At 41.3% G+C, this 24,389-nt stretch overlaps 1 protein-coding gene across 4 annotated transcripts in view; it reads left to right on the plus strand.

Annotated features, from left to right (window-relative positions):
• The window catches only part of ctnnd2a (catenin (cadherin-associated protein), delta 2a), a 222,829-nt gene that overhangs the window by 68,830 nt on the left and 129,610 nt on the right, over nt 1-24,389 (plus strand). For all 4 annotated transcript variants that reach the window (XM_068581588.1, XM_068581591.1, XM_068581590.1 and 1 more), the window contains exon 3: nt 5,928-6,040. In XM_068581588.1, the coding sequence (XP_068437689.1) occupies nt 5,928-6,040 (113 nt within the window). The remainder of the gene's footprint in view (nt 1-5,927; nt 6,041-24,389) is intronic.

Genomic DNA, 24,389 nt, shown 5'->3' on the forward strand with positions numbered 1-24,389 from the left:
TATCCCATGTCAATTGAAACCGTTACTATTCTCATCAGCAGTACTGATGTGCTACTGTCCATTGTCATACCCATATTCACATCAAAGAACACCCCTCAGGTATTGCCACTAATGTACATTACATTTCATTCAAAGGTTGCTTGTACAAAAAAGGCCAGTCACCACTGCAGCAGCAAGGACTCGTATCCCTGGTGTACAACAATAATGAATCACGTGTTATTGAAAATGATATGTGTTAATGAGCGAGGTTGATGCAGAATGAAGCCAGAACGAGCTGTGTAATATTTCTTTGTCTACTATCCCCATTTGCCAGATGGCTAGAGCACCTGTGTACACACCTACACACAGATGCACACCCATGAACAGTGATACACAACCATTGCTGGCCCACTGCACGTGAACACACACTCTCACACACACACACACACATGTTCTTGTTCTTCTCTCGATGAGGACCCCGCACTGACTTTGCTTTCCTTCTATTCCAGACACTCATATTGATTTACCGAATACATAATCTCAAATCAGCTCTTATTTCACAGGATAATGCCTGTTTATTACAACTTGGATCAAAGTGGACCGGAGAATGACTACCGAAACAGTTTGGTTTCAACTGTCATCTTGAATTCAGTTTTATTTCCACATAAAGTGGTACATAATGTGGCTGAACTGTGTTCAATTTGTTTACATCCATTTTCATTATATGTTGAGTTTCTTGTGTAATCTGTTTTCCCAAATCTCAGCAATCACCTCAGTGACTATAGTGAGGTAATAACAAATATAAATGATAAGCAAGCCAATGAAAAGACTATTCACGTTGCAATAAATCAAAGTTATCCTTGGAGAAAAAACCTAATCCAGGGGACTTCACACAAAAATAGCCTTCGACAACTTGGTGTTTGTTCTCCCTAAGATAGAAGCACACATGCCCCACGGCAGGTAACTGTAAACCACAGTGTTCAGTCGCAGACATACAATACCTGCATTGTTTGAGAAAGGAAAGAGTCATAAACACGACCAGACCTTTCTGGTAATCTGTTTCCTTTCTTCTCTTTTCCTTGTTCTCGCGTTCTTGTGCACACATGCAGATGAAGTGGATCAGGTGTCCGTCCCTCGGCCATCATCTCATGTGACTTTCATCAACAGAGACGTCTCAGTCTCCTCTATCTTTCTTTCTCGCTTTCTCCTCTCGACTCAGTTTTTTTTCTCCCCTCCAGACGTTGCCCCCCCCTCCTTCTGGACCCCCTCCTCCCGCTGCTGCTCCCGTCCTGACTCGCGGTTGACTTTTCACACTCATTAAAGTGACAGACGAGACAGGTCGAGGGGGAGGGAGAGGGCTCGAAATGAATCTCGGCTAAATTTGAACCATACCTGGGATACATGAACCACATCTGTAAGTTTAGAAAGGATGAACGGGGGGTGATTGCTTCCGTGTGGGGAATTTTTTAATATGCATGGGAGTGACGGCGGCGAGGAGAGTGACCTTTTTACCAGCTCCCATTCACACTCCCCTTTCCCACTCATCTCATCTCAGTTGTTTTCATTCCTCTTCACTGATTGAGGGAGGGGAGGGAAAGAATGAAGGAGCGAGAGAGAGAGTTACTTCTCAACTAGAAGGTCATAGCTCTATTTGATAGCCTTTTGTCTCCCATCCAAAAACAGCACTGTTAATAGCTGCCCATAGGCCACTTTATAATGATTGGGCCTTATCTCAAGACACACACAGACAATCACACACAGACAGCACACAGTGTCTTTATGGTGGCAAGTGGGGAATTTCGCTTAAACGGAGGTATAACTACAGCTGCCATTTATCCCATTTAAAGCTTTAATGCACAAGCCTCTCATACTATGTTATCCTGCGTGTACAATAGGTGACCATACCGCAGATATAATTTAATACTGTACATGTATGTGGGATTGACTTAGCGAGACAAAGTATATCTGTACTGTCTTATTTCCTCCAATTGTCTCCTCCAGTATGAATTGTAAATTGTCTTATACACTTGCAGACACCTCTGTGTGCCGGCATGTGGACGGTCAGGGACCATGTGTGAGACGAGTCAGGTCCTAATTTATTATGCCGGGAGAGTGGGTGGTGGCTGTGGTGCTACAGTTGCCATAGATACCTCTGTGGCTGACTGTGGGTGCTGCTTTTTGTCTCCTATTCATTCATAAGAGGGAGGCGGTGACACGCATGCACGACCTGGTGGAATCCCACACCTTGTGCGTTTAGATAAAAACACAGACAAAACAAAAGGAGCAACAGCTGAAATTCATCCCAAGTCATCGGTTTCGGATCTACTAAACGTGCTCCATGTGCATATCAAGGTAAAAATATACTATGACCCACATAACGGATTGTTTAGCAATTAGATTACAACTTGTGGAATTGATGCCTCTGCATGTGTGTTTTACAAGAAGTAAAACACACATGTAGAGTAATCAAAATAGATAGTATGACAAATACTATACCTTGATTTGAACATTGGTGGGATCACATTGTTATGTTTATTGAGCGATCCAGCGTCAGCACGACTGGACTACGCTTAGGTGACATTCAGGTAACATTTTAAAGTGTGGTAGACGACACGTTGTCACTAGCTTGGTTGTCTTCCTTATAGCAAGACATGAACATTACAATTGTCTCCAAATGTACCTCTCCAAGTGCACAATTCGACAGATGGCGTCCAAGTGCAAACACTTTTAGCAGCAGTGTGGCATATGAAGTTATATGATACACCTTTTACTCGTTTCATATTTCCCATAATTCACACCTTCTTTTTCATTCCACTTACAATTCCAGTATGTTAGTATCTTGAATTAGGACTTAACTCAGGATGCTATAAGACTTTTCCTTACATCACAGTACATAATAATTCACTTTCCATCTGTATATTTCATGTTTGTGTCAGGTTGAATATGCTTTTATTGAGTCAAAGGATATTGAGCTGGCAGAAGTGTGCTCTGTGAAAAGCTTAATGCAACTAAACGATTTCTTCTCAAAACATTACACAACCTTCATGATGTTGAGTTGCTAATCATTTCCTTTAAATATGTCTTTAAGTGTAGTAATTATGACTGTCAAAATTTGAACAAGTGTTGCTGACTGTTCTGATACTGCAGCAGCTGTTTACGGCTGTTCACAACACAGTGATGTACAGTAATATGAAGAGAGAGGTGTGGGTCTCTAAATCACACACACACACACACACACACACATATATATATATATATATATATATATATATATATATATATATATATATATATATATATATATATATATATATATATTGTGTCTAAAAAGCTGTCAAGAGAATCTTCTAGTATCCATAATTATAAATCAAACTCTGAACTTCAGCACACAGATTACACAGTACTCATTAAAGCTTTCTCTGTTAAGTCCTATTAATTAGGATGTCTTCAAATGCGTTATTTGCTGTGTTGTAGCTTGAGCTAATCAGAATGCACATCTCCATGCAATTGGACAGTTAAACTCACTCATCATACAGATACTATGCACATTCATGAATATCCTATTGAAAGTCTTTGTCAGTAGTTGTTCATCCTCATAGACATCATTTAATCGAACAGCAGACTTGTTCCTCAGGGAACATCATTTGAATGAATGTAATGTGGCAAAAAGGTTATGCATATTTTAGGACATTTACCCAATGTAAGGACGAGCCTAACAGGTTTCTCATCTGTTTCTGCATTCAAGCAATACCGGAGAAGGCATTTTAGATACTTTACCGTTGAGGTATTACATATCATCAATTAGCATAATGCTTCTTTAGGTGCATGGATTTGCATTTTTTTTTTTTTTTTACACCTTAAGGATTTAAATAGTTGCCGCAGTAGCAAACAAGGTGACAACGCAGTCTGCTGTGGGGAGCAGAGCAGGGCTTTGAAACAAGGCAAACAAAGCTGTAATTTAAAATTACAAGTCCAGGGGGTTTAATAGACCCTGTTTAAATTCCCAGCGTCACCGCACTTTGCAAATCATAGGGGTGGTTGAGCCCGCTACTTTGATGTCCACCTGTATGAGGTTTATCTCTTTGCATGTTGAGCACTTGCACATTGTCATATAACTTCCAGTTTGTAGCAAAGGCGTTTCTACTCTGAGATCAATGAACCACTGCAAATACTACATATGTATGTGTCGGGGGGCTTACATTTGGCACTTAAATGTGTGTGTGTGTGTGTGTGTGTGTGTGTGTGTGTGTGTGTGTGTGTGTGTGTGTGGAAAGGTAAAGAAGGAGAAAGCGTGGACCTAAAAGTGGGTACAAGAGGAAAAGAGGGAACCAGGGAAAAAAGAGTGTGCATATGAGTAAGTGGTTGCTGTAAGCGTGCGTGAAAAAGGGGTGAGGCAGAAAGAGGGAGATGAATTGCATTGTGCTCTGTAGTGTTGGGGAGGAGAGGGGATTGAGGTTGGAGACTCGAGATAGCGACTGGGGATCAACACATTCAGAGCTTCAAATGGCTTTGAGAAAACCAATCAAACCAGCATACACTCTCTCTACGTCTCGCTCCCACAGTCTCTCTCTCTCTCTCTCTCTCTCTCTCTCTCTCTCTCTCTCTCTCTCTCTCTCTCTCCCCGTCTCGCAGGGTCTGGCAAACGCGCATGCACTCTGCACAATATCTTCAGTGGGGTGGAGTTCACTGCACTATTGATCTGTGTCCGTGTGGCTGTGATTAACTTGAATACCACGTGCGTGCACATTGGATGCTGGTTTGAAATCTCATCTGGCTGGCTCATAGATTGATGAATGATATGGAACTGTCAGGAAGCCACTTAAGTAGCTAATGCATTGACACACACACACACGCACAGTCACACACAAATAACACACAGACATGCACACACAAACAGGGTTGGGTAATGCATTCAGCAGTATTTCCATCCATGAAGCCTTCATTCAGCAAGCAGCTTCCAACAGTGACAGACAGAAAATGACTAACAACATCTCAACAAGTGTCTTCATTGGGGTATCTTGGGGTAAACGCTGCACCGCAGTTTCTAAAACCATGAGAATGAAGAACTGCCGAAAAACTGCCTTTAAATGTTTGTGAGAAACTTGAGTATCACAATACATGACTAATGACTAATAATGACTTTTGGTGCTATATTTACAAAATTTGTATTCGTAATGTAGAGCCCTGCTATTTAGTTTACATTTGTTTTGTCATTTCTGTTAAACAGTACAGTTGTATACGTGTTGGACCAAACAGAAGTAATAGACACATCTCACGAAGGAATTCCACAAAAATCTTCATTAGACAGATTTACAGTTTGTAACCCAGATTCAGGTGCAGCGCTGCAACGACTCCAATTGACAACCCTCCCGCACTTCACAGCAGATGGGATTAAACAGACTTTTTTGCTCACACATTTAGAACACTTTTAACCAGTCACTCTGCCTCATGCCTTTTCTCACCTGTCAATCACATTCATGTTAATGATCACACTTCATTTTTAGCTGTCGCATATCTGTCATCCAGCCCTAAGCTGTTTTCCATGATCTACGGCTGACAATACTTCATTTCTCTCACGACCAGCAGGTTGCACTCCCAAAGCAACTTGTGATTCACATTGAGATACTTTTCCTGTGTTGTCGGGTGGCTTTCAAAGGTTATGCATCATGCGCTGAAAAAGGATATATATGCTTTTAATTGTCTTAACACCCCATCCTTCCTCCATCAATGACTAACAGATAGGACAAACGTTTTGCTGACTCTGAAGCAAAGATAGGAGTATTTTCTGCAGAGATTAAAGAATGACACTATTAAGCAATGCCTGCAATGACAGTGTCTCAATTTCCTAGCAGAAGGCCCTCTAGCACCAGTTCCAAACGTTCACACCTCTCTCGTCCTCCCTTTCTAGCTCTGTCTAACCCACACTTTGTATGTCTCTATGTTTTCAGGAGCTTCAGTTTGAACGCCTGACCAGGGAACTTGAGGCTGAGCGTCAGATTGTCGCCACCCAGCTGGAGAGATGCAAACTGGGATCAGAGGCAGGCAGCATGAGCAGCATCAGGTAACGCCGCCTCCACCTTTTGTGTTTAGTGATTGTAGTGATAGTGGAAAGGGCATGTCAGGGAAAAAAACACATTGTGTGTATGAACGTGGGACGTTTGGGGTTATAATGTGTTTTACTTTATCGTACACAATACTGTGTACATGCGAGTGTGGCCGACACGCCAGAATCTTTGTGCACAAATGGAAACTTAACTTAGAGTTTGATGGAATAGGTTCTGCGTCCTTCATGACACTAACGCTGACTGCGGCATTAAATGCATTGAACCCCCCTATACCCGTCACACACACATACACACACGCACGCACACCCTCATACACACCACACTGAAGCATACACACCCTGGGTGTTTTTTTCTCAGATCTGTGGAATGATGCTACAGAAAAAGACAGGGTTCCCCTGCTGTGGGGTGCATTTATCAGCTGGATGGATTGGAACAACACCGAGGTTGCAGGCGAAGTCACACACAGGGATAAATGCGCTCGCGCTCAAGTACAGATGCACACCGATGGTGTTACATGGGTCAAAATAACACTTGTGGGGAGATACACAGACACACACACACACACACACACACACACACACACACACACACACACACACACACACACACACACACACACACACACATTAAAGTCAGACGCATGACATAACAACATGAGAATGCGATAACACTCTTCACAAATGTACAAGCGCGCACACTCGCACTTACAGCACCGACAACATTATAGCTGCCGTTGGCTCCAGATAACAGACACGTCAACACAAGCCTCGGCAAGGTTGACACACACCTTCATCCACACACGTACATGGTTATAAAAAGTCCCCTTTGAGACGTTGTTTTGCCACAGAGACTTGAGTCAAGCCTTAAGTGTTACTCTTTCTTTAATCACATTACGGCATTAATTAGCATGTTAGCCACAGCCCTGAAGCCCTTCAAAATACTTCATTATGTTCCCCATTTATAAGTCTGACCTTTCTGTTGCCAAATACATTTTCAGATGAGGGAAAGAGAGCTCTTAATGAAAGAGGGAGCAAAGATGAGGGAAGGGTGGATGGATGATAGGAGATGAACGCATATAGCATACTAATTTGGGATTTTATGCTAACAGCTCAAACCTTGGGCTAAGTATCTGCCCCTCCTCCCACTAAATCACTGTCCCTTCACATTCTCCTTCATACAGGCTTAACTGCCCTGTAAATACAACTCCTGACTACATGTAATGTTTGTCAGAAACTTCTTTTACAAAGTTCTGTGTGTGTGTGTGTGTGTGTGTGTGTGTGTGTGTGTGTGTGTGTGTGTTTGTGTGTTTGTGTTTGAATGAATTTTACTGTGATGTCAAAGAGTCAGGTTCATACAAATGCAGCATCCCTCTGACTCCCTCAGGCAGCTTATTCCATAAGCACACAACCCTGAGTGAGGGTGAGCAAGAAAACAGAGCACGATGAAGAAAAAGACACTTTTGAACTTTCCCTCTTCGTTCTCCTTGATCCAGCTGAGTCTCAGATGAGACTTTTTGCTGACTTTTATGTGTTGAAGTTCCATTATTTAGTATGCCAGGATGATTATTTACAAATAAGCCCAGCTTGAACATCAAAAACAAAGTTATTAAGTATTCAGCAACTACAGTTCAGTGGTAAAATAGATACGTTATACTGTACATACTGTGAATAAACTCTGTTTGATTGTTGGCTTGTATTTGATTTTGTTTATTGTGTGGTGTGTTTGTGTTGTGAATAATCCTTGTGTGAGTCCTTACTATCATAAAATAGTTGGCCCTAAACAAATAAGATAAGACTTAAAAAGACGAGAGTTTAATTCAGATTTAATCAGCCTTCCATACACAGTATTTATGTATTTGCATATATTTGTCCGAAGTTTCAGCTCCTCTTCTACTTCTCTTTTTTACTCTAATGTATTATTTCTATGATTTTGCACAGCTCTGTCCGTGGTTTTAAATGATGCGGCTAAAGCAAATATGTTAAACTCTGTCTTGATGGAGTCATAGATATCTTGTATGGACTTAAATATTTTTTTTAGCACATTTACTCTCCTGGATGAGCTGTATCTTCCACTTAAACACAACGTAAGGCTCGTCTCTGATTTATTTATACACATTTTTTTTAAATTATATTCCTTACTCCTTACTGGCAACATCATCTGAAGTCTTCATGTCCTCACTATATAGTAAAAGTCATTGAGGGAAACATTTCACCAAGGTTTTCTCTGAACTTGTGCAACTGTTTGGATGCATTGGCGTTTTGCTTGTGAGTCCGCGTGTTCATGTGTCTGTGTGGCAATAGCCTGTTTGCTGTCGAGTCTGCTGTCTTATTGCATCATCTTACGATTATCACATCCGATATAGAGGATTGGCTTAGCTAAGGTTTTGTCAGTTGACAGCTGTTTATGCCACTGAGTCCACATCCATCCCTGTGTGCGCTCAAGTTTGTCAATGTGTGTCAACTAAAACGTGTGATGTGCATTTGTCTTCCCTTTTGTGCTTTTTTTTGTAATGTCTTTTTGATTGACACTATTCTTTATGCAGATTCCAACATAGCCTGTTTTTTATTTATTTTTCCTAAGCCTAAGTATAGATAATAGTGTCTGCAATGTAACTAGGAATGATCAGAGAAAGTCTGATGCTATTCAAAGAGACAGTGCTAACCTTTCCCATGGTCTCCAACATCACCACTCATTTTCCTCCCCTTCATCAGGTCTCGGTGACAGGCAGTAGCTAAATATAGAGTGCAGTCACTGGCTCTGAGTGAATAGGTGTTATAATAAAGCTCAAGTTAAAAAGGAAGGGAGGAAAACAAGGGAGTTGAATTAGAAGGAAAGAAGGAGACCGCTACAAATAGACAGACAAACACTAGGGGTCTTTTATATATTCTACATAGCATGACAATTTATGAAAAAATTACACTCATCATATCATTCTGAAGTTGTGTTTCTGCTCTCATGCCAATCTATATTCTCCTTGAAATGGCTTCCTATTGGCTTTAAGCTGCAGCCACCACATTCACTCAGCAGTCAGTCCATTATCTTTTAGAAGCCTATCAGGGTGAAAGACAACTTATGAGCACAGGCTACCTGGTATCCTATAGTTTTGTATGTGGCTGTGTGTGTGTGTATTTGTGTGTGTCTTCGTGTCTTCGTGTGTTTTTATTCCAGGTGTGTGGGTTTTTGTACGCTGTCTGTTTGTTGGTTTGTAATGCACATGCTCGGAGCGAGGGCTGTGTTTGTGTTTGCGTGTCTGTGTGTTCTTGGCATCCGCTGCGAGCCTGCGTGTCCTTAGTTGTGTTCCGCTCGATAAAGCAATTCAGGCATCTCCACGGACTCCTCCTCAGAGCTGAGGACCCTAAAAAATGCCTGATTGTGGTGCAGAAACCCAGGGCATTACTGGCTAACATCTGTTCACACTGTGAACTGTTGGCATGCGACACAACACTTTACAGGAAGGAAACACACAGGCTCACATACACATTCACACGTAGACTCCAAAGACCATGCCGGGACTCATTTATCATTTCTCTAACATTAGTGGTAAGTGGCAGCCAGTGGGAAACATTTGCTCCTGCTGTCTTCTCTGCCTGACTGGCAGCGCAGCTCAAGCCTTCAGTGCTCTTTTAAAGGGGTAAATCACAGAATTTATGGATGAAGTATTTTAATTAGTATTCGTCTATTTTTCACCATCACGGAATCGCTAAAATAAACAGTGATACAGGGCCAAATGATCTAAGGAGAAGAATAGTATATGGCAATCTAGTTGCGTGAGTCTTTCCTGCAAAGATAAGGGGCAAAGAGATCATTTCAAAAAGAGAAATAACTGCATATGTAGAAGAAGTTAATTTTAATAATTATTTGTGATGTGTCCATAAACCATATCATAGCAGGATTAAGAGGAGATATATTGGTCAAAACTGGGAGCAGTCAACATATGGAGACACTTGGGTTTTAGATAGCACAGAAGCATGGTGTAAAACTTCCATTAACAGTACATTGTTACTCCAAAAGCTACAGAATGTTCGATTTTTAGGGTTGTAAATCATTTTTCTCATGGTATCAAACGAAACCTGAACTGTTCAAGGCCAAATCTCTGGAATGACTTTTAAACTGATTTGCTCCAGTGTTACGAAGCCGTAGTCGCCGGCTGCTCTCATCTTTTCCATTGCAACCTATTGCAGTAAAACGTTTGTTCTGCTCGTACAAAATCTGTTTTTTTTTCATGAACAATGCTATAAATTATGTATCAGACTTATGTGCTATTCATGCACAAGTTGTCCAGCAGATTGTAGAGCGTGTGTTACGAGTACCTCACCAGCGTTCACTGAGATGTGAGGCAGATAAATGTGCAAAAGCTGGATAGATCCAGATCATTAAAGGGTCCGTTGTCTGCCTTGTGGTGACCTTGCGGGCCTTCTGGGACACATTATTGGTGCATTAAAGCACTGCCTGATGAACTGTTGAGGAAATAATGTGTAGCTGCCTACTAAGCTAATCATGACTTGTTGCCACGTCGTAGATTATAAAGGCCATATTTGAGATGTCACTTACAAGCTTATGGATGCATGTATTTATGTTGTTGTCATATTCCCCTGGCTGGTAGCAAATATACTACCGGCTGGATGCATTACGGCTACTGTTACGGAGTATTTATACATATGTGACATGAAAGATGAGGGATTGTAGATATTACAGCAATCAGTTACGCTTTCGAGCAAATAATGCACAGCGAGAAAGAGACAGAGTGCAGTTGTTGTAAAGCCATGTCATTAAAGAAGTGGGGAGTAGCAAGTCCATTATGATTTGCCAATTATTATAAAGCAGAAAGGTCATGTCAGATAATAGGAATCCAAGCCGAGGCAGGCAGCCCCCCAGTTGGTATGCAGATGACAAGCGAAGTTGAGCGAAACAAATGTGACCTCTAAATGAATGTTTTGTTGTGCTTAATGAAATTGTTAGCGTTTAGTGGAAAGATGAGAGTATATCAATCCTGGGGGCGGGGAAAGCAATGCAGAACGAGTGAGGGGAAGAGGGACAGAAAGAAAAGACAGCGATAGGAGGAAAGAGATAGAGAAAGGGATAGATGGCTAATAAAGAGCTTTCATTACCCTGAGGCGGCCATGGAATAGGTTCATTGATTTATTATTTTTCATTTTCCTCTCTCGATCTGTCTCTCTCTCTCTCTCTCTCTCTCTCTCTCTCTCTCTCTCTCTCTCTCTCTCTCTCTCTCTCTCTCTCTCTCTGCTTGTTCTCATTCTTTCATGTCTCTACATGTCTATCCACTATCTCTAGTTTTTACTGCATTGTATTATTACTGTGCTAACAAACTGAAGTGTCTGCGCATTAACTTATTTGCAGTACATAATCTATTGGGTCAACTATTGGTAGTGTGTGGGGGCGTGGGCGTGTGCGAGAGTGCGAGAGATAATCACTCAGTGCTACCTCTGTTAACCAGACCTTCCCTTTGGCCATATCATTTATGTATCCCGCTGTCATGTATTTATGATGCTCACGGGTTGAAGCATGTGGATTACGTCTATTTTGTAAACAGACAGCTCCTTGCTCGCGGCGTCACTGATATTTATGCTGCTGTTGATGGTTTATGCAATGAAGAATTGCAATGCAGAGGAAAAGAAAGAGAAGAAAATCCCTTCATAAAAGTTAACTAATATGCATCATTCTGCACTCGCACTGAGCACGAGATATCATTCTTCTGACAAGCACATTTTCTACCTCTGACATCCAGTGGACATGAAAGCTCCCACACCCAAAGATAATGCTGGTTACAGGGACATAGTGGTGTGTGTGTGTATGCGTGTTTTTCTTTAGCTGTTTGCATGTCATGTTGCATTATGCTGCCGATCTAGCGTGTACGTAACGTTAATGCCAAGTTAACAAATTGAACAGAGATACAAAGATACAAATTCTGAGGCAAAAGGGTGTGTGAGTGTAAGTGAAAGCGAGAGAGAGAGTGAGAGGGAGGCAGGGAGTGAGAGGGAGGTGTAAAGTTCATGTCCTGAGGCAGTAACAGCTTTCTGTCTGTGTTGTTCAGACTTTCACATCTGCCCAAAGACCCCTCGGGTAGGTCAGAGAAAGGTAAGGCCTGAGTGTCCAAGTGTGTGCACATGTGTGTGCACATGTGTGTGCACAGTGATGGAGAGAGAGAGAGAGAGAGAGAGAGAGGGAGAGGGAGAGGGAGAGGGGGAGGGAGAGGGAGAGGGAGAATAATAACGAAAGCTCTGCTGTGTATTGGTGCCCAGTCCCAGAGTCCGCATAGGACTATTTTTTTCTAATTAAGCTATGACATTTAGATCCACACCAGCAGGGACTAGTGCCAGTCTTTGTGTCGCGTGCGCGAACATACCCACACACGCACACATTTCCTCATCCTGAACTCAAGAGTTGATCAGGCAGCACCTAAAAAAAAGTCCTCTGCTTGTCTGTCTTTGAATCTTTTTTCTAACTTTCCTTAAGTCCTTTTTAGTTCTCTCTTATGTTCTTCTCTCCTTTTCATTCTGCTATTCAGTTTCATCTCTTTTACTTTGCTTTCTTTCCTAAGCCTCTTATTTTGCCTTTACAACCTGTTTAACATTCACAATCAACACATCTTCACCCATGGAGGCGACTCTGTGAGGCTGTACTGAGGCACAGCTAAATGCTAACGTCAGAATAACTTACTGGCAGTAACAATATTAATATGCAGATGTTCAGCAGGTCTTTCTTTGCATTAGCTGGCTCTATAAAACATAAAACTCAAATAAGGGATGAAGGGTATCACGGTGGGAGTTGTCAGCTTTCTGTACTTCTATCTGGAGGCAATGGGTCAAGATGTTGGCATGAGAGCATTCTCCATTTGTTGTCAAAGTAGAATTGAGGGCATTTGGCACAAAGGCTCAAAGAGGGCATTTGGCACAACATTAGAGTCTTCTACCTCACAAAATGGATTGATCGAGTGCCGTGTTCTTCATATAAGACGAACAGGTCGTCACAATGGATAATTATGAAGAAGATAAACAAAATAATACAGAAAAAAGCAACACTGTTGATGCAACTAAAGCTCGAGAAAAACATTCTAATTGTGTATATTCACAAGGCAATATGTTTATTTCATTGTTTATTATTAACGTGACAACTACAAATCACTAACGATTTTGGCTAAGTCAAAGTGAAATGATTTCTATTGACATATTAGCTCATATGTTTTCTAATCACCCTTCTATTAGCTGCAATACCAGCAGTGTAAAACAGACCAGTCGTACAGTGTCATAGCTGTGCCGTGTCAAATCTAAAATGTTAATAGATTTGTAGCACACAGTATTCTCTGCATCACCAACATACTGCATGAGGGTTTCCATGGGGAAAAAAGCTACTTAATGAATGCAGATTGCACTATTCTACTTGCATTGAGGCTCAACAAGTTTGCATTTATAACACACTCCATCAGCTGAGAATCTTCTGTACGGTATTGCTCATAGAGAATATTGTCAGCAAAAGTTGAAGGAGCCGTTTGGTCTGTAAATGCTCTCTCCCTCTGAAGATAGTCTGTAATACTTCTAGGTTCACTGTTTACAGCCTGAACTCTCAACATAACCTCGTCCAGAGCAGCTCAGGTGCGCAGCATAAGTTACCGTTGGGATCTAGCCAGATCCAAACAGAGCAACCTATGTGACCTTGACAAGTTATTGTAAATGATCTTGTTGCAAGCGTTAACTGCTGGATCAAATCTCATAGAAATCCATCAGTAGTTTTCAAAATATTTTACTTAAATTCTAAAACGTCAACTAAACTGGGCGCAAGTGGAAAAATTAGCAGATCACCTCCAAGGTTTTATCATCTGGGGTCCGTGAATGTCTGGACAACATTTCAACACTATGCAATAGTTGCTGTTATATTTCTGGATCAAAGTGATGGCCCAAGTGACAGACTGGCATTGTCATCTATAGAGCCCGACTGCTGCCATGGCTTCATTAATTTCTTTGCATTTCATATTCAACGTTTGTTGTCAAAGTTTTGCTCTGTGTAGTTTTGCATCATCAGATTAAAGTGCGGTTTGAATAACAGTGTCCGTTAACATGTTATCATGCTTCACTGTATGAACTCAGTGTATTCTAATCATTCTTTCACCACATTATTGCGTCACATTAGTTTGAAATTATTTGACAGACACGCGTCACACACACAGCTGATTTCAGTGGTGTGTTGGATTGAATTTATTGGAAGGGTCCATCACATTCAAACAGCTTTTAGACTTCATCATGCAGTTGTTGTTTTTTTTACAGGTTCTTTCTCTGCTGTCTTTCTGTCCCTGACCACCCTCCTGTTTTTGCCACGGCTAAAATACTATCCAATTACATTCCTTTATCTCACTATACCCCACTCTCGTCTCCTGCGTTGGGTGATAATAGAGGGATCCATCACACCATTAGCTACAGGCGGTTTTATAAGCTCAGCAAAATGCTGCATAGAGATAACTCAAATTATAGGCCGCTGCATTATACCTTAAAATACGCCTTGTGTGTGTGTGTGTTCGTGTGTGCGTGTGAATGATGATGATACCGTGAGTCATGCTCCCCCCTAATGACTGATGATGCATTTCCAAGGGGAGCGGAGAAAAATGGTGGCAGCTGGCGACATCTCTCACACCGCTGTCGTCCCCACTGTCTATCTTTCTGTCTGCCGCTCCCTGTGTTGTTTCATCTCGCCCTATATCTATCGGTCTTTGCGCTTAAATTAAATCTTGACTTTTCAAATTTCAGACGGTGGATTTTTTTTTCTTCTCGAGACACATTTCTCTGTACGTGAAGAAACCTTACCTGTGGCTTTGTGTTTCCTTCACATTAATGGATTGCCTCTAGCAGCCTGGTTTGCTGTTATGCATTCTGATATTTAATTCTGCCAATTGAAAAAATGCCCTCTGCCTCCAGGAAGTCAAAGTCAGAAACCGTTGAAGGAACAACACTGAAGCGTGGGTAGGGATTTAGAGATTGATTGTTGCTCAGGGACACCTAAGTACAGCAAATGTATGCAAAGTATACTAAGAGCTTAAATCTTGCTTGTCCGGTCAGTCAGAGACTGATCTCTTGATCAGATGCCAGAACAGTGAATGCCCGGCCTCTTCTAAGCATTTTGCCTAACAAGATGCCAAAATGTTAAAACAAATACGGTGCGATTGAAATTTACACAATTTAGTTATTCATTTGAATAGTTTTGAGGTTCTTTTTCATTGTGTTGAACCGTGCCTGCTGTTCTTTTTACATTTGACATGATCCATCCTTACACCTCAGCTCATGTATTGCAAGGGAAGGGTCACTGTCCTACGTCGTTGATATTATAATAACAAAAACATCTGAGGGTGTCCCATTCATCAAAATATGCCGAACAAATGTTTTTTGTTTCGCACAGAGATAAGTGAGACTGTCTAATTCTAATGCATTGTTCCCTCAGTCAAGCTTCCCTAAGTATCAATGTTTACCTGTGACAGCTTGTTACTTTATACCTTGTCGGCCATGATGTACTTGTTATGGTCTTGTTGTTTCTTCCCAATATGTCATATCTCTATGTTTTGATGTCCCCCTGTCATTCTATCTGTAGATGTGAAGGTAGATAGATAGGCCATGTTTATTCCTGTAGGAGTCAGCAGCTGGTGACTCCATGTCAGTGGCAAGGAGACAGAGGCCTTGAGGGCCAACAGCAGCAGTGTGTGCATGCATGTGCATGCGTGTATCTGTGCACACCGTGTGTATGTGCGCATCCACATGCTGAGGGGAATCGGGGGTGTTTGGTTCATTAAACATGCAAATGCATGCTTATCTTCCCCCAACACCAGATAGTGGTGAGAATAGATAAGAACCAACCAAATGATGCCAGAGAGGCAGACAGAAAGAGAGGGAAGCAGTGAAAGTGTCACAGAAAGAAACGGAGAGAAAAACACAAAACAGAGACAGAGAGATATAGAAGAAAAAAAGAGTAAGAAAGACATTGATTCCAAAAAGCAAGTTGTGGAGATGGCACAGAGAAAAGCGGGCGAGAAGCGAAGAGAGACAGAAGAGAAATGAGCTTATTAACAAATGCTGTGCAAGGTAATGTCTCCCCAGAGCTTTTGTAATAGGACACCTGATGGCTATTTGAACACTTCTTTTTTTTTTTACAGCGATAGCCATAATAGTAGCCTATGATAATATTTTGGCAGTGTGTAGTCGCTTTGTCACTCATCCATCAGTCATTCATCAGCTCTGATGACGTTTTAACAAAATGTAGAAATATGAGACGCATCTCGCTGCTGTATTTGGCAATTTCTAAATTACAATAAGTTACCCAGGTGAGCGCTGTAATTACAGGTCAAAACAAGGTGATACATGTGCTCCTGAGTTGATTTGTTTATTGGTGCCTTGTTAGCCCAAGAAACAATGTGTTTTCTTTTTCTCGTCCCCGTATCCAATGCTGACGTATTTGTGCCTGATCAGTGCTGAAGAGGCTCCACTTTGCGGTGAAGTTACCCTGAATTCATCACGTACAACATTTAGCGTGTGTGCATCATTTGGTTTAGCACTCCTTTTGAGGCTTATAATTATTCAGACTGAGTGTATGTGTGTGTGTATCCGTGTAGGCAGTTATTAGCATGCATTTATGTGGGATTATGGTCTCTGCTTTGCTGTCAATTCGATGAGGCTGGCTGAAAGAAAGACGTGTGCGCGTTCATCCATACAGAGGTGCTGAGATGTTTTGTTGACCACGCTCTCAGAAAGCTTGACAGGCTATTACGGTGCCTTTTTAATATGCAACGCCTATGTGCAGGATCACGCATGAGCGACGCCCTGCCTGCCCACCTCCCCGTCTGCCGTCTTGTAGGCATGCATTTTTTCAGTGTGAGAAAAGGTTTCCATTTAACAGGATTTAAGTAAGCTGGTTTAAAAAAAAAAAAAAAAGAAACGTAATTCATAACAGTTATGGTCAAAAACACCGTGATCCCTGAGGAGATGCATTACAAAATATGACTTGCAATGACACACATGAATGTGTGGTGCAGTGTGCTTCTGCTGGGATCAACAGAGTATAACCTCATCTGGAAGTTTAAGTAGTACAATAGTATATTCTACCTGTCTATTTCTACCCTTTAAGGATATTTTCTGGGCAAGAGAACTCTTGGAATTTGATACATTTTCAGTAATTATACATGACTTCACTTGCAGTATTTTACCAACATAGAAAAATGAAACAAATAAGATAAATGGATGGGATGCACCTGGGCCTAAAAGGGAGTGAAGGGAACAGGACATGGGAGGTTTGATACTCCACGGACAAAGATACATGCAGCTTTGAGTTCAAGTAGGGTCAACCAACCATCTCATTTACATCCACTGGATAGCTTCAGTCCAGGTAATGTTGTCAATTATAATGTGGAGAGACTTGAAGAGGCAGAAAGAGGACGATGACAGAGGACTAAGAGCGCAAGAACTGAGGTAATAGCAGATGTGAGGGAAGAAGAGTGAAGAGAATAAATAACAATGGGTGAGAGAAGAGGTTAAGTGAGAGATTGAAGTAAGCGAGGAAGAGTTGGTGTAAGCAAGCATATATATTTCTCAAATAATACTTTGGGGCAAAAGGACAAGCTGGAAGCAGAGGCAGTAATGAAGTGAATGAAGTGCGCATGGAAATTAACATACAGGACTTCTAAACATGGCTGCTTTCAAGTTCTTGTCCTCTTACTGATGTCTTCAAAAGAGTGTGTGCTCGAGGCCCTAAGAAAGCTGTGTGTGTGTGTGTGTGTGTGTGTGTGTGTGTGTGTGTGTGTGTGTGTGTGTGTGTGTGTGTGTGTGTGTGTGTGGGAGAGAGAGAGAGACAATAGGGCAAGTAAGAGAGAGAATACGAGAAAGTTTGTCCTCAAGGCATCATACCCTGAGGCTAAAAGAATCAATGCCTGGAGCGGTTTGAGACGAAGATTTTATAGTGGAGGCTATGTGGGTGATAGGTTGTGTGTGTGTTTGTGTGAGTGTGTGCCAGGGACAGGTAGTTTTGGTTTTGTATCTGCTTGCACACATCTGTGCCCGGCCTCTTCTTTTCACAAGCCCAAGTTCCTCACTTGAACTTTGTGAGCCACACCAACACTTTGTCATTAATAGGTACCAGCAGTGTGAAGAGGACCACAATCATCAAAAAGACAAACTGTCTCTTCAGTTTCCAAATATTTTATTGTGCATTGCTACCTCCAGTGCCTACGTGAATACCAAAGCCTTCAGCAGTTTAAAAACACACAAAAAGACCAGTGATTGATTGGATTCCATCATTGAAACAGAAAGTAGCGCATGCACTATGCTGCAGTGCACAACGTATCATATTCCCACAAAGACTTCATAGAGGATTTAGATTAACACAGTAAAGCTTGCAAGTTTATTTCCTGCGGGCCAGGGGTTGGATGTGGAGGCAGAGTCCTCCCAAGAGCCATAATCGGATGCTGTGATCACACTTTTCATTGTGACTTATCACCTGATCTGGATGCTCCCAAATCGATTTTTGTTTGCATTGTAACCCAATGAGTCAGTATCCTGCGTGTTGAGGGACTCTATGTTAAAACATGCAGAATGCAGATGAGTTTCAACTTCTGTGTGAGTTATGCAAAGACTAGGGTAAGTGTGAAATCCCATCTGAATGTACATTGTTCACATACTATCCCTACATGTATTTCAAACCACTGTTTTGTACATATATTGATTTGTAATCATAAAAGATAACATGTGTGTAGCCGTGTGATATTTCTATCTATATTTCTTTTCTGAGTCCACTCTCATTTTTATTTGTATCTCCATTGCTAAAAGACTTCCTCATGACACACGTCTTTATAAACTGAAACCTGAAGGAAGCATTAACACGTCACACTTCAAAAGTTTTACGGTCATTCTTCCACCAAAACCAACCCAAGCAATCGTGTTAAAAATGTGTACATGTTTGTCTGAAATGGCTTATTTTGTTTTAATTGCATTATGTTTGCTTTTGTGCTTTCCATGATCTTATTTTTCTTGATATGCTGATGTTGGCATCTGATCTGATGTCCCAGCCCTCAGGTACCCCTCCTGGCTGTTTTCCACACAACAAAAGGCTGTTTCTCAATGAGATGAATCAAGATAAAACAGAGAGAGCAAAGCAAGAGGCTGTAGTGTAAAATGATGGTCAGTTTTATAGGAGATGCAATGAAAAGGTCAAACTTTGTTTTTCATTTTTCTTCCATTGTTTCATACTGCCGGAATGCCCTAAGGTTTTTAAAGTGGATGGTCAAAGCGTCATAATGAACAGGGATGAAAGTGAAGGGATCTTGGTCACTTAAAAATTGATCTTTCTTATGAAAACTTGTTGCAGTAATATGTCTTGAAAAAAAAAAGGTCTGAATAATAGGGTATTACATCAAATAGAACAAATCAATAAACAGTAACAGAACCTGGAGATGGGACACACTCTTCCTGGCATCTACTTAAAGTGATATTTTATGCTTTTAAAACATCAGAAAGAGTCATTGAATAACAATATAATTCAAACTTATGTTGTATCCTCAGGTACCATTGTCATTAAGACAGTCTTCTTGTTTTCATCCCATAATCTTAATATCAGCATTTCTTAAAGAAATAATGAATTCAAAACGTGTACAATGTATTTAAGATACAGGGTGACACGGACAGTGTGCAGGTGTCATTTAGTATTTGTGGCACATTCATCCATTTCACTTAGAAAGTCGGCTGTTGACTGCATATAAATGGCCATCATTAATGAAACATTGCAACATTGCTGTATCAATAAAGTGAAGGGCAAGCTGTAGGCCTGTTAGCTGCTTCAAATCTGTCATGCATAAGGAAAATATTCCTCTCTGCGCTCACATTTAATGGACATGATTTTAATAATTAGATTGCATTTTTGGTTAAGGAATGAGTGTAGAATCAATGGAATGTCACGCTTTGTGTGTGTGTGTGTGTGTGTGTGTGTGTGTCTGTGTGTGTGTGTGTGTGTGCGTGTGTGTGTGTGTGCATGTCTGTATGTGTGTTTTGTCTGTGTTTTTTGTCTTTGTTTGCAGATCAAATCTGAGAAAATGAAAAATATATAAACTGGAAATTGCCAATAACCTACACACTGCCCAATACACGCTTCATATTTTAACCACTCGCTGAATTTTAACATCTTTTTTTGTGCCTCTGTTTTTTCAAGATGTTAGCAAATGTTAACTTTTCCCATATTTGGCACCTGTTGAAAACAGCCTGCATTATGCTAAGAATCAACAACTTTGAAATGTTAGCGGGAAAAAAAAAAAGATGGGACACTCACAAGTTAGCTGCACCCTGTTAGCCAGATGGCCTTTGTGTGTGTGTGTGTGTGTGTGTGTGTGTGTGTGTGTGTGTGTGTGTTCTTGCGGACCAGACACAGTGATATATTGTGATTGCCGGACCAGCGAGCTCCTCTCCTAACAGTTAATTAAAGCCTCAGCCTCAGGGTCCCCACTGTCACATCACATCATTCCCATCAATCAATGACTCATGCAGTATTTGCATCCATACCTTCCCACATATGTATAAATCATGTAGGCTCATTGTCGTACACGCCTACTCGCTCACCTACACTATGTTATTTGTGTAATAGATTATGGACATTGTTCATTTTAAAGGGGCCATACACTGCTGTCGATGTCATTAATTACTGTAGAGGAATGTGAAACAGATGAGTAATAGGTCCAGCAAGGCATTAGTATACAGTACATGACCATCCTTTTTGTTTTCAGACACAACTTGTCTGACTATTTGGGGATGGGTTGAATGGGAAAATGATTAAACGCGTCCCGGGAGCTTGCTATTGTGAGGAGTACAATGTGTCCACTTACAGCCTCTTTAAAATCAAACAAATGCCATATTGAGAGAATAAATCATCCCGAAGTTGAATACTTGAAACAGCATTGGCATGCAGAGTTGTGCTAAGTGACCAAGAGGAAACTCGCAGATCAAGCTTAGTGCCGAACATGAACGACACAAAGCCCCCTGTGCTCTGCAACAAGATTAATGTCTGCTCCGATGTAATAAACTGGGCACAAGGCAAACATAAAGAAGCTTCATGTAGATTTGTGTGTTCGTCATGTTGACCTATTACAAGTTTACACAGCGTTAGTGTCATCAACCGTTTTCTCAGCTAACATTTTCTCCGGTTTCCTCTGATCTGACACGTTAAATATTGCGCATAATTTGCTCTCTAATAAAAACCTATGCCGCACTTCAAGTGGTTTCTCCTGTATTGTGAATATTCAAAGTATGAAGCTCATGTTGAGCCATTACCCTGATCACACAGTCAAGCAGCGACAGTTCCTGTGTGGTGTAAGATTACAAGTGAGTCTGTGTGTGTGTCTGTGTGTGTGTGTGTGTGTGAAGCCACAGAGTATTGATAATTGGTCTCATGGGGGCCTCAAAGAGAGAGCGAGTGTAAGGAGAATAACCTCTCCCCTCTTTGCGTGCTCACATGAATACTGTACACAGAAACACACACACACACACTAATATATCCCTCCACTGGAGTGGAAGCTGCTGAGAGTGACTCGGTGACTCCCACTAAATCATTGGTTAGATTATCCTCCAGGGGATGAGTGATTTAGACCGTCGACTGCTTCAGCGCCCAAAGCTCTGTGATGTCCTATCCACCCAAGACATCACACTACTGCCCTTGAGTGTGAGTCTGTGTGTGTCTGTGTCATATTGACGTATGTGTTGGAGTTTCACAGTCTCTGGTGGGCTGCGAAAGATTACAATTTATTTGGTGGACAAGATACAGACGGTGGGGTGATTTCGCTTGTTGTTTAAAAGAAATATGACTCGGGCAATTGCGTGTGCGCACGTCGCGTGCTGAAACGGGCCCACGTAAAAACAGGACGTGCCTCCTTCCACCTCGCCGAAGGAACAGATTTGGGTGGATGTTAAAGGAAAGGGGAAGAGTGTGAGACCGCTAAAAGAAGCTGAAAAAGTTATTAGAGTGTTCCATCACTTGGTGAAAATGATATGTCAACCAGAAGTAGGAAACCAACCCGTTTCTTTTGACAACATGAAATGTTGGATCTCAATACGACAGAAGATTTACATTGAAACGGGGAATTGATGATCGGAGAGCACATTCCACTTTATAAACAACACGCTTTCCAAATGTTCTGATGATTGAATCCACACTGTTCAGATCTCAGAGCTAGTGATTGTCCTACATGCAGAATCAATCATCGGTGACTCCCACTGGGTGAGGCCAAACTGTCTCTCACTGTGAGCCAGCAACGCATTTCACAAAGTACGATTGCTGTGTGTTTTCATCTTTGGCCGTCTTTAATCGGTGATAAACACCATGCGGTTTCTGTAGAAGTACAGTTCATATAAAATACGTAGTCACTGTTGTTAGGGAGCTACTGTTTTCTGAATTACTGTACGTTTTTACGGGCCAGCAGCGTGTTTATAAATCATTTGTCCTTTCGACTTTAATTTGCTGGTGTACTTAGCGGCCTATGGTATTATTATTCATAAGTAAATTACAACTGTTATGCTAATACCGCAGCTACTTTGTCACATGTGATTATGGTTCAGTCAAGGAACAAAATAGACAATTCTAAATCTGTTGGACAAGGCAGGTTATGAGAGGCGAGCCCATCTATTCCTGGTCCATGGATGCAGAGCATCAGCCTGCAGCTCGTAATTGATTACTTTTCTTACTACAGTACCGTACAGTATGTGTCTTGATTAACTCACCACTGAACTGCCGGCTGTGCACATGCATCTAATCATTTTTTCCCTTATCGGGCTTCTGGGTCTCTGCTTGATTTAAAGAGCAAACTGTACACTGCTTATTAAAAACAAGTAGAATTTACAAAACAACAAACACCATAAACCAGCTATTTTGTAATTGTGTACTCATTCTATCAAAGATGAGGCAAAGGTGGGAATACTTCAATTATGAGGATCAAGCTTATCTCATTATGAAGAGGACTAATACCTCAAAATAAGCTTTCTGTAGCTCAATGAATAGATATTACAATTTATATTATAGTGTTCAATAATCTACCAAAAGCAAAGTTTTTTTAGAACATTTTTTAACGTGTGCAGTAGAACTTTTAATCTCCAGTTCAATAGCATGTCATACCAGTCTTGCTGCAGCGAGCCATTTTAGATGAGTATAACTATTAGACAGTCCCTGCCTGCATGGAGTACAATAATACAGGGCACACCCAGTGTCAGGCCTCCAGTCCCTGGTGAATTATGCATGGAGGTATTCTGTCATTATCTGTGGCGGTGCAAAACTGCGATATCCCACCTATCATAATAACTATAATAGCCTGGTGATTTAGACACACACAGCAGATGTTCCTGAGTTGAAATAGTGCAACCAGCAGGTGCTGCGTATAGTGAATGCCAACATTGTGTGCATGTGTGTACACACGCGCCCGCGCGCACACACACACATATATGCACACACACACACACACACATTAACTATGAATGTGCCTTTTTTAAGACTGCATGCACGCAGACACACGCACATACACACTTAAGAAACATACAGATACTTGGCCCTGCAAAGTCAGAAATAAGCTTTTTTTTAAAGTATTTCAGTTGCTGCAAATTGTTTAAATTGTAAGATGAAAACCATCCCTCTGTTGAGGATACTCACCGAATAAGCAGTCCTTCTCCAGGATGTATTTCTATTACCTTCTTGGCAAGGTTTCAAAGCAAAACAATCAATCTTTGGCAAACATTGACCATCAAACTGTATCTACATTTCTCTTCTATATAATGTTGAGAGACAATTGCTAAGTAGTTGAGACATGCATGTTTGTTTTTTTAAAACTACAGACACATGTTTTGTGTGAGTTATAGTATGTATGTGCGGCCTGCGTGAGAATAAGGCTGGCTGATGACGACGTAGGTCCATTGTGGTTGTATGTTTACGATGCTCCAGTCTGCGGTTGAAGATTGGAGGCTAAACATCTGCATATCGAGGGCGCACGAGACTTGAAAGGAGCTGGGAGAGGAGAAAGCTACAGATAGTTGAAACGTCTCCGTTGAACTTGTCAATACCGTGGTGCATTGTTATTTGTTTTGTTTAGAAATAGGGGTTTTTGTTGCAGCTGTCAGTAGTTAGGTTTTTAAAAGTCAATTCAGTGAACACTTTGACGAGACAATTCTCTTCCAGCCCAACTGAACCGTCACTCAGCTGTCATCGCCACAAAAGTTTGTCCTCAGTCTTGTTGTGAGCACAATAGACTCTGAATAGAGTATCAGAGAGCTCAGACGTATGTACACACACACACACACACACACCTACACACACACACACACACACACACACACACAC

The sequence above is a fragment of the Clinocottus analis genome, unplaced genomic scaffold (genome assembly GCF_023055335.1).
Source record: "Clinocottus analis isolate CAN_PGR_092001 unplaced genomic scaffold, fCliAna1.0.p SCAF_18, whole genome shotgun sequence".
Lineage (NCBI taxonomy): Eukaryota > Metazoa > Chordata > Actinopteri > Perciformes > Cottidae > Clinocottus > Clinocottus analis.